The sequence below is a fragment of the Chrysemys picta genome, chromosome 18 (assembly GCF_011386835.1).
Source record: "Chrysemys picta bellii isolate R12L10 chromosome 18, ASM1138683v2, whole genome shotgun sequence".
Classification (NCBI taxonomy): domain Eukaryota; kingdom Metazoa; phylum Chordata; order Testudines; family Emydidae; genus Chrysemys; species Chrysemys picta.
The window spans coordinates 19,564,239-19,579,573 of record NC_088808.1 but is presented as its reverse complement, the minus strand read 5'-3'; the positions used below and the strand labels follow the sequence as shown (position 1 = coordinate 19,579,573).

At 46.7% G+C, this 15,335-nt stretch overlaps 1 protein-coding gene across 1 annotated transcript; it reads right to left on the bottom strand.

Annotated features, from left to right (window-relative positions):
• Positions 1 to 12,545: 12,545 nt before the first annotated feature.
• LOC135976472 (uncharacterized) lies at positions 12,546 to 15,083 on the bottom strand. The gene is made up of 2 exons (XM_065572197.1): positions 14,108 to 15,083; positions 12,546 to 13,113 (listed from the first exon to the last, which is right to left on the bottom strand). Exons 1-2 carry the CDS (start codon positions 14,682 to 14,684, stop codon positions 12,638 to 12,640), a joined length of 1,053 nt encoding a protein of 350 aa, XP_065428269.1. The 5' UTR covers positions 14,685 to 15,083; the 3' UTR covers positions 12,546 to 12,637.
• Positions 15,084 to 15,335: the final 252 nt, after the last annotated feature.

The following is a 15,335-nucleotide window of genomic DNA, read 5'->3' as shown; positions in this document are numbered from 1 at the left end:
TTGAGCACGTCCTACAAGGTACTGAGGGAAGTGCTATGGGAAGTGCTCAGAGCTTCACAGGTTCTTACATTAGCATCAGTTCTTAATGAGAGATAACCAAATTTCTGCCTTGTCTGGATGAGACAGTCCCGCTTGTCTCAGTTGCTCAAGATTCTGCTCCACAGATCCTCAGTGTTCAGCCAAGAGCAGACACTGCACTATGTGGAACTGATGTGACAAAAATCTGTCTCGTGCTATTTCTGGCATATCTGTCCTCGGCACAGCATGTCCTGGCAGCATGAGCCCAAGCGAGGCACTGGCAACCTGGCTAGCAGTAAAAATGGAACTGAATCAAAGAAATAGTCAATGGGCCAGATCCTCAGTGGAGCGACACAAGTCGACACCAGCTGAGGATTGGCCCAATAGCTTCGGGGCTGCTCTGTTTTGCCAGCTGTATAAATGGGTTGCTGGAGGAGTGAAGGTTCCATCACACTTTGTCATGAGGAACCCCAGTCACTTGTCACCTACCGTCTCATCTCAGGCCTAGGAGGAGATTTCTCTTTGCCAAATTTGGGTGGGAAGGCGGGGGGAGGGGGGGAAGGTGGTTTCATGAGTCGCAACCCAGTTCCCAATGAATGAGCATCCACATCATTCAAAATACAGCCGTCATTGGTCTCAACTGGCATCCTCGCTGGAAGACCTGAGGCTGAGCTTCTAGATTTGGTCCCTCCAGGGTAGGATGGTGGCTTATTGGCAGGAGGCAGCATGAGGGATGGGCACAAGGTGCATAGATACTATGGTGATGAGGGAGTATAGGAGCCTGTAGAAAATAGAGGGGTCCTTGATCCTGTTAGCCTGGAAGATCCAATTCAGCTATGAGACAGAGACCTGGATTCTACAGTCCCTTAGGCCTCATTAGCAGAGACTTTATTACTGGTGACGCCATCAAAAGCAGCAATAAATCAGCTGGATTTTCCAACTCCAGGCAAAATGAGCCACACAGACAGTTAGGAAAAGTCATTTATTGACTCATGAGCTGAACATACTTGATCTGGAGCCACTGAGAGGAAACAAAAGATGAAACCCAAATTCCCAAGAAATTTTCTCACTGCAGTCCCTCTTTCTTAGATTAAAAAAATATAGAAGCTTAATGATTTGTGTGAAACAATCAGAGACATTCCAGTGAAAAGGAAGCTTTTCCTCCTTTTATGATATCTTGGAAAATATTAGAACTTGCACTGAAATAAATGTCATGGGTGCATTTCAGAATGCACCACGTGTTCCTATGCAGATTGAATCCAGAGTAGATTTTTCTTTTACTGATTGTATTAGCCCCCAGAGTCCTCAGTCCAGACCAGAGCCCCATTGTGTGAGTTGCTGGACTAACACATACACTGTGAGTGACATAGTCCCTGCCTCAAAGAGTTGATTGCTTCTCATTTTTCACTCAGTCCGAGTCTCTGATGTGAGTTCGGTTTACTGCAAGATGCAAATGAATTCTTATTGAAAGGTCACGGCATTTTTGTTGGGCCGCTTATTACTGTGCACTCGTTCAGCAGTGTTCTGGCTATTAGAGGCCCGATGCACCTCTTGCTTCTCTGGCGTAAATCAGGAGATCTCCACTGAAGTCAATACAGTCACGCTGGTGTAAGTGAGAAGAGAATGAGTCATCTTAGCCATTGTAATATAAGAGTTTATGAAGCTATAGCTGTCAGTCGTCCAGTGTTCCTAACTAATTTAGGTACTTATATGGCCTTGATTACCATAATATCTGGGCCCCTCACAATATTTAATATATTTATCTTCACAACACCCTGGGAGGCAGGGCAGTTCAATTATCCCCATGGTACAGATGGGGAAATGAGGGGCAGAGAGACTAAGTAATTTGCCCACTGTTACAAAGGATCAATATAGAATAGAACCTACACTTCTTCCAGTCTTTCTGTCTCTTCTATAAAGCTGGTCAAAATTTACACCAGAAACAATCATTGTACGGAGGATATAGAAAGTTATTTACACTACAGGAATCAACCAGTATTTAAAGTTTCCTGCGTGCATAACTTTATTCGTATCCTCATGGAGAACACTCAGGAGATCTAGGTCCAATTCCTAGTTCTGGAATTGGTTTGTTGGGTGACTGTGGCAAATCTCATCATAAGAATGGTCATACTGGGTCAGAGCAAAGATCCAGCTAGCCCAGTATCCTGTCTTCTGACAGTGGCCAATGCCAGGTGCCCCAGAGGGAATGAACAGAACAGGTTATCATCAAGTGATCCATCCCATTGCCCGTTCCCAGCTTCTGGCAAACAGAGGCTAGGGACACCATCCCTGCTCTGTGCCTCAGTTTTTCCATCTGTACAATGGGGAGAATCATCTGTCTCTGACTCATGGGGCTCAAGCTGCAGGGCTAAAATTGCATTGTAAACCTTGGGGCTGGAACCTGGGCTCTGTGACCCTCCCCCCGCATGGAGCCTCAGAGCCAAGGCTCCAGCCCAAGTCAGAACATCTACAATTTTATAGGCCTACAGCCTGAGCCCTGCAAGCCCAAATCAGCCAACCCAGGCCAGCTTTTACTGCAGTATAGATGTACCTTAAGGTGGTGCCGTAATCAAAATAAAATGAGGATGACGATGCAGGAAACAGAACAGGATCCAGATTGTTCCCTCTCCCATAGCTGCACTGATTCTGCAGAACAAACAGCAGCAAACGTTTGGCTGGGCTCTCGGTGCCCAATTCTGAGCCAGGAACTTCCTTTTGAAAAATCTCGCCCTTCGTTAATAAAGTCAGCAGAACGGGCTCAAAGAGGCACAGGATGCAAATAGGATGGAAGGGAAAGTGCCTGTTTGTATACACACTTTCTGGAGCATAACCACACTTCACTAATTCTACCTGGTCTCTATAGATGGCACTCCTGCCCCACTATCTGTCATCCTCATGGTAGAAACCCGCAGAGAAGCTGAGATAAGAGAAGCTAGCTAATGAACTTTAATGCATGCTGGCAAAGGGACAAGGGATGAGCTGTGCATCAGATTTTCCCTTCTGACAGATTACTGCTTCATTTGTAAGAGGAGAAGTTCTCATTAAGTACATTTTTGACATTTTGTTGCGGGGAAAAAAAATAAGTGTTGCCAAGTGCACCGGATCCGATGCTGAGTTTAATCTTAGGTTTGAGTGTTGTTTTTTTCGCTCTGGCACACTAGCTGCTGCACAGAATTATGCTGTTCTGAACACAATTGCTGCTGGGTGGGAGGAACGGTTTTAAAAAAAACACATGAAAAAACACAGTGTTTTGGGGGGAGAGAAATGATGACTTTATGTTCAAATGTTGCTCAGATTTCTGTGCTTTCAGGACATGGTTTGAATTAAGTCTATTTTAAAGATGAATTCAAAGACACTAACATTATTATTTATTATTTGTATTGTGGTAGCATCTAGAAGCCACAGTCAGAGACCATGACCCAATTGTGCAAGGTGCTGAACAACAACAAAAAATACGCTGGGTCCTAAAACATCCTCACAGTCTAATTGCCCTCCTTTGAGATCTTCAGATGAAAAGTACTAAAATGCTCTACAAAGAGGTGTTAACTAGGTCCCACAAGATTCCTGAAGCAGGCTGTCTTGTGTGTATGCATTATGATACCTGGTAACATTTTTACTAGCTAAGTCGCCTAAGTCCTACTGACTTTCATTGGGAGTTTGGCCAGTGAAAGTCAATGGGCCTTAGGGTACTTAGTCACTTAGGTATTTTGAAAATTTTACCTGCAGTTTTACACGATCACCTGCTAGAGTTTCCATAGACCCTCTGCCTCATTCAGTGCACAGGTGCTGGGGGGAGACGAGGGCTAGAATTACAGGTGCACAGGCATTTCCTAACTTTCCATGTTTGGTTTTGCAACCTAAACAACGTCCTTTTAATGTGAGAGACAAGGTGGGGGAGGGAATATCTTTTATTGGACCAACTTCTGTTGGCGAAACAGACAAGCTTTCGAGATATACAGAGCTCTTCTTCAGCTCTGGAAATGTATTTATTTATTCTGCATGTATATTAATACTGCAAGGAGCCAGGACTTTCTAGAGCCCCAAGCCATGGCTCCGTCAATCCTTTCCTTAGGACAAAGGAATCTGCAGTGTGAGTCTGTCTTATCTGAATATCAGCTTTACCTTTATTAGAGTGAGTCTGCATTAACTCACTTGGGAGACAGCAGATGCTCCTTTTCCCATCCTCACAGAGGAGGTACAGAAGAGCTTCTGCTAGGGTCTGGGGAATGCAAGTATTTCAGCCCCTCTGTCCATGGAAGGCACTATTTCTCTGTGCTAGAGCAATCCAGCCTTTATTAGTAATCAGCACTTCGCCTCTGTCTAACTTAGATACTTATCTGGCTCATGTCCCTTTATGTATTTATCCTCACAACACTCCCGTGAGGTAGGGCAGTGCTGTTATCCCCATTATACAGACCCAGGCACAGAGAGACTAAGTGACTCACCCAAGGTCACCCAAGAAGACTGTAGCAGAGAAGGGAGCTGAACCAAGTGTCAGGCTGGCACCCTCAGCCTGGACCATCCTTCCTCTCCAGTCAGCTGTATTGCAGCCAGCTTGGTTCCTGCTTTAAGGATGACGCATGTGGCACAGCCTGTGACCGAATGGCAGCGTCTCCCCAGTGGAAGAGTGGAGTTGGAATGTTCCCCTAACCTGCACGAATGTCACTGCTATGGGTCTCTCTTCACGTCTGTTCTTGATTAACACTTAACAAAGTCTGTTCATCTCCAGACTGACCCCTTCCTTCCCCGTTTACAGAGGACATCAGCCCTTTCACAGGGGAATCCGAGCCCTCACAATCTGCTGCTGTTGGGTTCACTGGAAAAACAAAGGAAACAATGAAAGATAAAAACAGAAGCACGGCTGGACTATCCCCCAGCGCCCCACTCCATCAGCCATCAGGGCTGAGAGCAGGGCTCATTTCCAAGTTTAGTATTCTGAGTTATCAGGCTCAGTTTATGAGCCATTCTAATTATTATGACAGACCAGGGAGTAATTTTAGTGTTAATTATGCAAATATGCCTTGATGGGAATCTCCAGAGTTAGTTTATTCCTCCCCTCCCCCCACATCCCAATCTGCATCTTAAAAATAACATCTGCCTTGGTAATCTAATGCTGCTTGTTGCTGATCACACCTGGAAGCCAGAGGCAGATGGTTGTCCCATCCTGGTTTCTTTGCACTAAGACTCTGGCTCTACCAAGGTGGCCTCTCTGGTGAGGGTCATTTTATTTTGCTTGGGCTTAATAAAGACAATACAACCAAATAAACACCTTGCACCTGCTTTCAACTCAAACCAAAGAGGGCAGAGGTTCCTATCACTCACTTGCTCACACTTAATCACAGTCACATGTTTGCAAAAATCAGGAACAGGCACCGGCAAGGTAATGCACGGAGCCTCTGCAGATCTTCCTAGATTTTGAGGCAAGAAAGAACCACAATGATCTTTTATATAGATTGTAAGCTGGGCAAGGAACCAACCTTGTGTTCTGAGTTTGTACAGCACCTAGCCCAGGGGTTCTCAAACTGGGGGTCAGGAACCCTCAGGGGGTCGGGAGGTTATTAATGGGGGCGGAGCACAAGCTGTCAACCTCCACCCCAAACCCCGCTTTGCCTCCAGCTTTTATAATGATGTTAAATATATGAAAAGGGTTTTTAATGTATAAGTGGGGGTCGCACTCAGAGGCCTGTGATGTGAAAGAGGTCACCAGTACAAAAGTTTGAGAACCACTGTGATGGGGACCTGGCCCGTAACCAGAACTCCTAGGCACTACAGTAATACCAATAATTAATGATTGTATACGATCATTTCATTTGACTTCCAATGTAACTCAGTCCAGCAGAGTCATATGGAAAGGGTGTCCTGAAGCCAAGCTGGACTATCCGGTGGAGTAGTGGAAAGCTCTCCCATGCCACAAGAGGGAAGGTAATTTGCGATACTGCAGAAGGATGAGCATGGACAACAACTACTACTCACATAGACAGCAGCTTTCATGAAGACTCTGCAGCTAGAGCGGAACCTGTTCCAAGCAACCATTCACAGGACTGACCAAAACTAAAAGAGAGGGCGTCATCTAATAATCATGGAGCAGAACTGTACTTATTGCTTTTAGGAACGATCTCTTAAAACAAAAGTTCATTCAGTGAGGATGGCCGTTATGCAGGATTCAACATATTCCATTAATTAAACCTCATAATGACAGCTGGTCGGGAATTTTGCGACAGAATGGTTTTTTTAATCAGAAAACGCTGATCTATCTAAACCAAAACTTTCTGCAGGAAAGGGTCTGTTCCAACTGATTTTTTTAACTTAATTTTTTTTTTGGTAAAAATGTTTCAACATTTTTGAAAGAAAAAACTCCAGTTTTCCAATTCAAAATGACTTTCTGTTTCAAAATTTAAGCTAGTTATAGTAAAACAATTAAAACAATAAAATAAAATATGGCCAAAATTGAAACAAAATATTTCAAAATTGCCAAAAACAAAATATTTTGATTGACCAGAACCAGTTTTCTTTTTTGTGTGTGGATCTTTGTGAAAATTTTCGAGATTTCAACTTTTCATCCCAATTCAAGACAGGAAAATATTTCAAAATTGGAACTCTTTTCATGGGTTTGGAAAACTGTTTCCCACCAAGTTCTACTCATAACACCCCCTAGGAGGCTAGCTTGGTGAAGTAAATATCCTTATATGAATTTTAGAGACGGATAAATTGAGGCCTTAAGGAGGTGTAAGTGTCTTGACCTAGCTCACACGGCGAGTCAGTGGCAGAGACAGAAACATAACCCAGGAATCCTGACTTTCAGGTGCTTGCTCTAAACACAAGACCACCTTCCAGCTGCTGTGTAGCCTATGCTTTCAGATCAGTAAACAAGCCAACAGGTTGACTATGTCATTCACAAGAGGATTGTTACATTTGGCAAGAGGGTTTGTGAAATTTACAAATAAAGACCAAGTAATGGCCAATCCCTAAAACCTGATTACATTTTTGGTCAAACATTTCAATTGAGAACAAGGCAGTGGTTCAGTTTATTATCATTACTGGACATGCTAAAGGGGATTGGGGTCCTTTGTAAAAAATAAAGGAAAGGTGAAAAACAAATCAGACTGGAAAACAGGCATGGATGTTTCCAATTCAGGCCAAACGACTCGAAGGAGTTACTATCCAAGGGCTGTTCGGGGGCCTACATGAAAAGAGCTGGTTCTTTCAGTCCAGTTCCTAGTGGACCAGTTTCCAGAAAAGCAAAACTACCATCCTGACGGATACTCTACTGCAGTGCTCATAGCGGGCCAGGAAGTGAACAGATGTGGGAACATGGATCCCTCTAGGGATGGATTGAAGCACATTGGCAAGCCAGGAAGCTTGCCCTGGTGCCATCCACTCTGTCCCTGGTCCATGCCTAGAGAGAGGATTTCAGTTTCCAGCACTGACTAAGTGGCTCCCGTCCCTTCGCTGGTTAGAAAGAAGGAAAGACCCTGATTTTACTAGGAGAGATTCAGCTTCCAACACCGAGCAGATGTCCAGGAGCAGGAGAGAGCACCAAACCACAAGGCCACTTTCTCAGATCAAATCCATCACTGCCAAATCTACAAAGACAGAGGGATGTAGAGAACATTACAGAACCGTCCCAAATTGCATCATTTCACTGTACACAGGCAAACCTGGAAGCAGGTTTGCAATGCACTGCCCAAGGGGACCCCTGTGCCATCTGGTTTGAGAGATACTGGTGTCTGCAGATAATTATTGTCTGATCACAATCTGCTAAGAAAGGAAACCATGGGTAAGGCATAAGTGCAGTATAACTCGTTGGTCCACTTTCCTATTTGCTGCATGGTACTAACAATATTTGATTATAATGCTTTGCATTTACATCCTCTCTTTGATTTCCCTAAGCCAGATGCACCTCTGTGCCCAGCCAAAGCCCCCCGAAGTCATATATATCTGTGTTGACGTATATATATATATATATATAAATTATTTGTATTATCGTAGTACCTGTGACAAGGGTTCTTACTGTGTTCAGTACTGTCCCTGCCCCAAACGGCTCATCCCTGTGCCTTCTGTCCTTTCGTCTGTCTTTAGATTGTGAGCAGAGCTGGTTAAACATTTTTCAAGCAAACATTTTGGGGGGGCTGAAAAATGGCCCCTTTCCAATTGTTTTTTTCCCCAAAATACATCATGCCTTTTTTCGTCTCGTTCCCTCCCCGCCCCCCCCACCCCCCCGGCCCGGATTTGTAAGTGAAAAAAAAGAATGAGAACATTATCAAAATAATTACAGAAAAATTTCAGTTAGCAAAGCCCCAATTTATATAGCATTACATTTCAGGAAGCATTTTGATAATAAAAAAAGTTGAAAAAATGTGACAAATGGGTCCATTTTCCCCCTTCAAAATGGAAATCACTTCACATATTTTTGCAAAAAGAGATATCTTTATTTTATTTCCCTACCTCCTCTAACTGTGGGTTTCTCAGGGGCGAGGACTATGCTTTCCCTCCCTAGCACATTGTAGGTGCTACCAGAAAAATAAATAAATAAGTACCATTTAAAAAGACAAGATCTCTCTCTCCTGTATTAATTGACTTTACAGCTTGGATGCATCCCACCTCCTGTGAAAACACAGCCATAAATCACCCGCCCATTGTCACTTCCTACGGAACAAATGCAATGAGTCTGTCCCAGCCTTTCCAGTGGGCTTTGAACATGGCACTCCTTCTTCTGGGTCCCTTGCTGAAGGAGCACTTTTGAATTGATGCATGAAATGTACTTGGAAACAAGGTTGTGTGCCTCATCTCACTATTATAGCAATGAGCGCTCTTATCCACTCACGGCTCTAAGGGCACCGTCCGGCTCACCTCAAAGCTGGAGAAAAGGCTAACTGATCGTTGTCACCACAGCCAAGGCCTGAATTCAACATCTGGAATTTTAACGACCCAGCCAAACCCTTCTTCAGTCCTTAAAACCAAAAATATGCTGGGATAAGCCATGGAGAAGCAAACTGTTCTGTCACCAAAAGTGCTCTTTTAGGTGCAGAGAGAGAGAGAGAAGCAAATTTTTACCCTTTTATGGCTGCAAATGTGCCAGTCTTCTGCAACTACATGGCAGGGAGTCGGGACACATCTAAGCAGCCATGCCTGTCACTATCTGGTACTCAGATTTTGTGCAATAACGTGGACAAGTACTTAGATCCTTGTGTCCACAAAATTCAGCTGGGCTTCAGCCCAACTGAAAATATGCTCCCCACCCCCAACATCCCACACATTTTAATGCAAGTTATTAAAAACTGGTCTCTCTTTTGTGCTTGCAAGTTTGGAACTCTGATAATTCTGCAAAAAGAACAGGAGTACTTGTGGCACCTGTAATAACGAATATTACACCTCAAATAACGAATTTATTTGAGCATAAGCTTTCGTGGGCTACAGCCCACTTCACCAATGCCTCTGATGCAGTGGGCTGTAGCCCACAAAAGCTTATGCTCAAATAAATTAGTCTCTAAGGTGCCACAAGTACTCCTGTTCTTTTTGCGGATACAGACTAACACGGCTGCTACTCTGAAACCTGATAATTCTGGCTGCACTTGGAGTTCACTTGGAACTTCTATGCAACTGATTTGTAGGTGTGATCAGGTACATCTCTACCCCGATATAACACGACCTGATATAACACGAATTCAGATATAACACAGTAAAGCAGCGCTCTGGGGGGGGGGGGGGGGCTGTGCGCTCCGGCAAATCAAAGCAAGTTCGATATAACGCGGTTTCACCTATAACGCGGTAAGATTTTTCGGCTCCCGAGGACAGCGTTATATCTGGGTAGAGGTGTACTAAGACCCAAAAGATCTTGGATTGGAGGTTTTTTTTTTTTATTGACTTACGTGGACTTTGGATCAAGCCATATGTTAGATTGTTTCATTGATCAGAACACAAATGGTTCATGTGAGGCTATTTTCAGATTTATAATTCAGGTTTATAATTCTATATTTCAGAGTAGAACACCTGTCTCAGTGAAGTTGATCAAATCTTCCCCTATTGTGCATCACATGTTCTTGACTGGAGAAATGAAGTTACAAATCGTTGTCCAGAATGACAAATTCAGAGTCTGAGGTGCTGCTGACGGGGTCTTTCGAGAGAAAGAATTTAAAATGGAGTGAAAGTGTGGTCACTTTTTAACAATCATTCCTAACATCTTGTTCTAGTGCGAGTATCCTCTCTAAGGCCTTGTCTACACTACGAGAGTAGTTCGATTTTACTTGCATCGAATTTTTGTAATCGATATTGCAAAGTCGAACGTGTGTGTCCACACTAAGGACAGTAATTCGACTTTGTGCGTCCACACTAACGGTGATAGCGTCGACATTCGAAGCGGTGCACTGTGGTCAGCTATCCCACAGTTCCCGCAGTCCCCTCTGCCCATTGGAATTCTGGGTGTAGCCGGCAATGCCTTCTGGGTAACAAAATGAGTCGAGGGTGCTTTTGGGAAACTGTCGTCATCCGTCCATCACTCCCGCCCTCCCTCCCTGAAAGCGCCGGCGGGAAAACAGTTCGCGCGCTTTTCCAGTCATTGACAGCGCGGACGCCACTGTACTCCGAGCATGGAGCCCGCTGCGACCATCGCTGCAGTTGTGGCCGCTCTCAACGTCTCGCAGCTTATCATAAAGGTTTCCCTGAGGCAGATGCAGAAAAGTCAGGCAAGGAGGCTACGGCACCGCGGTGATGTCCTGAAGTCTGAGAGTAGCACAGACCTGTCAGAAAGCAGGCGACCCAGCGCCGAGGACATCACAGTGGCAATGGGTCATGTTGATGCCGTGGAACGGCGATTCTGGGCACGGGAGACAAGCACTGAGTGGTGGGACCGCATAGTGCTGCAGGTCTGGGATGAATCCCAGTGGCTGCGAAACTTTCGCATGCGGAAGGGAACTTTCCTGGAACTTTGTGAGTTGCTGTCCCCTGCCCTGAAGCGCAGTGACACCCGGTTGCGAGCTGCACTGAGTGTACAGAAGCGAGTGGCCATAGCCCTGTGGAAGCTTGCAACGCCAGACAGCTACCGGTCAGTCGCGAACCAGTTTGGGGTGGGCAAATCTACCGTGGGGGTTGTTGTGATGCAAGTAGCGAAGGCAATCGTTGATGTACTGCTGCCAAAGGTAGTGACCCTGGGAAACGTGGAGGCGATCATAGATGGCTTCGCAGCGATGGGATTCCCAAACTGCGGTGGGGCCATAGATGGAACTCACATCCCTATCCTGGCACCGGACCACCAGGCCACCCAGTACATTAACCGAAAGGGATACTTTTCCATGGTGCTGCAAGCACTGGTGGACCACAGGGGACGTTTTACCAACATCTACGTGGGATGGCCGGGCAAGGTTCATGACGCTCGTGTTTTCAGGAACTCTGGTCTGTTTAGACGGCTGCAACAAGGTATTTACTTCCCGGACCACAAAATAACTGTTGGGGATGTGGAGATGCCTATAGTCATCCTCGGGGACCCAGCCTACCCGCTAATGCCCTGGCTCATGAAGCCCTATACTGGCGCCCTGGACACTGAAAAAGAACTCTTCAACTACCGGCTGAGCAAGTGCAGAATGGTGGTGGAGTGTGCTTTTGGCCGTCTCAAGGGGAGATGGAGAAGCTTACTGACTCGCTGTGATCTCAGCGAAACCAATATCCCCATTGTTATAGCAGCTTGCTGTGTGCTCCACAATCTCTGTGAGAGCAAGGGGGAGACCTTTATGGCGGGGTGGGAGGTTGAGGAAAATAGCCTGGCTGGTGATTACTCACAGCCAGACAGCCGGGCGATTAGAAGAGACCAGCGGGAAGCGCTGTGCATCCGGGAGGCTTTGAAAGCAAAGTTCCTGAGTGAGCAGGGTAACCTGTGATTTTATAGTTTGTGTACTGAGAAGCTAAACCTGCCCCCGTTTCTTTACCCAGGTAATGTTGACTATCCTATCCAGTTACATACCCCCTTCACCCCCCCTCCAACACACGTGTCGAAATAAAAATAGTTCTACTTTGTTAAAGCACACCGTTTTCTTTAATACTGTTTTAGCGGGAATTTTTTAAAACTGGGACGCAGACTGTGGTGCGGGGCGGGTCTAGTGTTGTGATGCGAATGCAGCTTCTAAACTCAAGGATTGACAGGCTCCGCTGCGGTGGGATGCTTGTTTCAACGGAGCCTGTCACCCCTCCTGATCGGGACTGTGTGTATGGGAGGTCTATTTGACTTTGTGGCAGGGGGAGGACGGTTACAGATCCCATGCTGTGTGGCTCTGTGATCCTGTCTAAGGACCGGCGCTTAAGATCTGTAACTGCCCTCCCCCGCCACAAAGTCACAGAGCAACCCACCCCCCCCAACATTACATCAAAACAACCTCCCAGACTAACCGGGGCAACTAGTCACTGCATCACTGCACTGTGTATGTGCCCTGCTGCTGTGCCTGCCCCCGACTATGTACCCTGCCAAAGGAGACTGTCCTGTCCAATTACCAACCCCCTTTCCCCTCCTCCTCCAAAAGAACATGATTGAAACAGTAGTTAACAGAAACGAATTTTTTATTATCAACTACACATGGCATTGGGAGGTGAAACTTGGACGTGGGCTTGTGTCAGGCGGGAAGGAAAGAACTTTTCAAATTTTTGGAAATGAGAGCCTTCTGCTACTAGGGCTCTCTGCAGGGGTGGAGTGAGAGTTAGCAGGGACTCTGCCGCCTCTCCTTCTTTGCACTTTGGGTGAGGTGGGTATGGGACTTGGTGGCGGGGGAGGGCGGTTAGAGATGGACTGCAGCGGGGCTCTGTCCTCCTGCCTCCGTTCCTGCAGAACATCCACAAGGCGCCGGAGCGTGTCCGTTTGCTCCCTCAGTAGTCCAAGCAGCGTTTGAGTCGCCTGCTGGTCTTCCTGCCGCCACCTCTCCTCCCGATCCATGTTGGCTTGGTGCATTCGGGTCAAGTTCTCCCGCCACTGGGTCTGCTGTGCTGCCTGGGCTTGGGAAGAGGCCATAAGCTCAGAGAACATGTCCTCCCGTGTCCTCTTCTTCCTACGCCTAATCCGCGCTAGCCTCTGGGAGTGTGATTCCAGGCTAGGTTGTGAGACAGTCGCAGACGGGGCTGTGGAAATGGGAAAAAGGGAGTGAATTCCTCTGAAAGATAAATGTAGTTGTGAACAAAGAACATAGTCTTTCTCTGTGAACAAGACCATGCACAGCACCTTTCACATGCGCACTCAGCACAAGGTCGAATTCTCGGCCTTCGCATTCTGTGCCTGGGGTCTTGAACAGCACATTTGAGAAGCGAGGCAGCACAACGGAATTTCTGTTGCAGGCAGACATGGTAAGCCGTACACTTGTGGCAGTTTAAAACTTTTATATTACCACTGGCCTCATTTCACATTTAAATCAATGTCAGTCCCTGCTGCCAGCAATCCGGCAAGCGGGAACTCTGCCCCTGTCCCACCCCCTCGCGGCTGTCCCCGGGAATGATCCCTTTCGGCTGCCCCTCTCCCGCCTCCACCGCGTGGCTGCAAACCAGCGGTGACAGTTCTGTAAAGGAACGGGAAAGCAGTCCCAACACTAACATTCCCCTACCTAATTAAAAGCAGGTCACCATGGCCGACATCACCCTGATGAGGATCTCCGAGAGCGACAAAGAGAGAATGCTCCGGGAAAGCCTCCAAAGACCAGGGCCGTATGCCGCCCTGCTGTGCAGAGCAATGATCCCCGAGTACCTGATAATCTCGTGGCGCGGCAACGTGTCGTACTTCGGAGGACCCAATAAGGCCGCTCTCCCCAAGAACCTCATGCAACGGCTTTCAAGTTACCTCCAGGAGAGCTTCATCGAGATGTCCCAGGAGGATTACTGCTCTATCCCCGCACATATAGACCGCATTTTACTGTAGCTGCAGTAGCAGGGAATACACAGTAGAGCGGCTTGTGCAGGACAATCACTGAAAACCGGACATTGCTAGATTTCTTTTCAAAACTTGCACTGCCCCTTACTAAACCGTTAAGCGCCTAGGGCACACTAATCATGAACAACCCATTCTTTTAATTGTTAATATTCCTGTTTTGTTAAAAATAAATGTTTAGATGTTTACAACACTTACTGGCTGATCCTTCACCAGATTCTGTGTCCGGGGTAATGGCTGGGGACGCTTCGTAGGGGATCTCTGTAAGGGTGATGAAGAGATCCTGGCTGTCGGGGAAATCAGCGTTGTGAGAGCTGCCAACTGCCTCGCCCTCCTCATCTCCTTCCTCATCTTCCCCGTCCCCTAACATGTCTGAGGAACCGGCCGTGGACAGTATCCCATCCTCAGAGTCCACGGTCACTGGTGGGGTAGTGGTGGCGGCAGCACCGAGGATGGAATGCAGTGCCTCGTAGAAACGGGATGTCTGGGGATGGGATCCGGAGCGTCCGTTTGCCTCTTTGGTCTTCTGGTAGCCTTGTCTCAGCTCCTTGATTTTCACGCGGCACTGCGTTGCATCCCGGCTGTATCCTCTCTCTGCCATGTCTTTAGAGATCTTCTCGTAGATCTTTGCATTCCTTCTTTTGGATCGCAGCTCGGAAAGCACGGACTCATCGCCCCACACAGCGATGAGATCCAAGACTTCACGATCAGTCCATGCTGGGGCTCTCTTTCTATTCCCAGACTGCACGGCCATCACTGCTGGAGAGCTCTGCATCGTTGCCAGTGCTGCTGTGCTCGCCACGATGTCCAGACAGGAAATGAGATTCAAACTGGCCAGACAGGAAAAGGAATTCAAATTCAAATTTTCCCGGGGCTTTTCCTGTGTGGCTGGTCAGAGCATCCGAGCTCGCACTGCTGTCCAGAGCGTCAACAGAGTGGTGCACTGTGGGATAGCTCCCGGAGCTATTAGCGTCGATTTCCATCCACACCTAGCCTAATTCGACATGGCCATGTCGAATTTAGCGCTACTCCCCTCGTCGGGGAGGAGTACAGAAGTCGAATTAAAGAGACCTCTATGTCGAACTAAATAGCATCGCAGTGTGGACGGGTGCAGGGTTAATTCGATTTAACGGCGCTAACTTCGACATAAACGCCTAGTGTAGACCAGGCCTAAGACAAGATTGCCAGCATCTGACGACTACACTCAAACTATTTGACCATCTAAAATCGAGCAGTAAGTGGCATTCACGGTAGACAGAAGGAGTAAAAGCTGTAACGGGACTGATAAAAGGAAGCTGTTTGCACTTACCAAGAGAAATGTAGAGACTAATAAAGCAAAGCCATATCTGTTGCACAGGAAGACAGCTTAAGAGAGACAAGAAAAGGCTTTAGGGTTTATCTAGTGAAAAGAGAGAGATGGCTCTCT

Excerpts from the sequence above, each read along its gene's own strand:
- LOC135976472 (XM_065572197.1), bottom strand. The coding sequence starts at position 14,684 with ATGCAGAGCTCTCCAGCAGTGATGGCCGTGCAGTCTGGGAATAGAAAG. Across the intron at positions 13,114-14,107 it reads ATCTGGTGAAGGATCAGCCA|CCCCGTCTGCGACTGTCTCA; the intron begins GTAAGTGTTGTA and ends CCATTTCCACAG.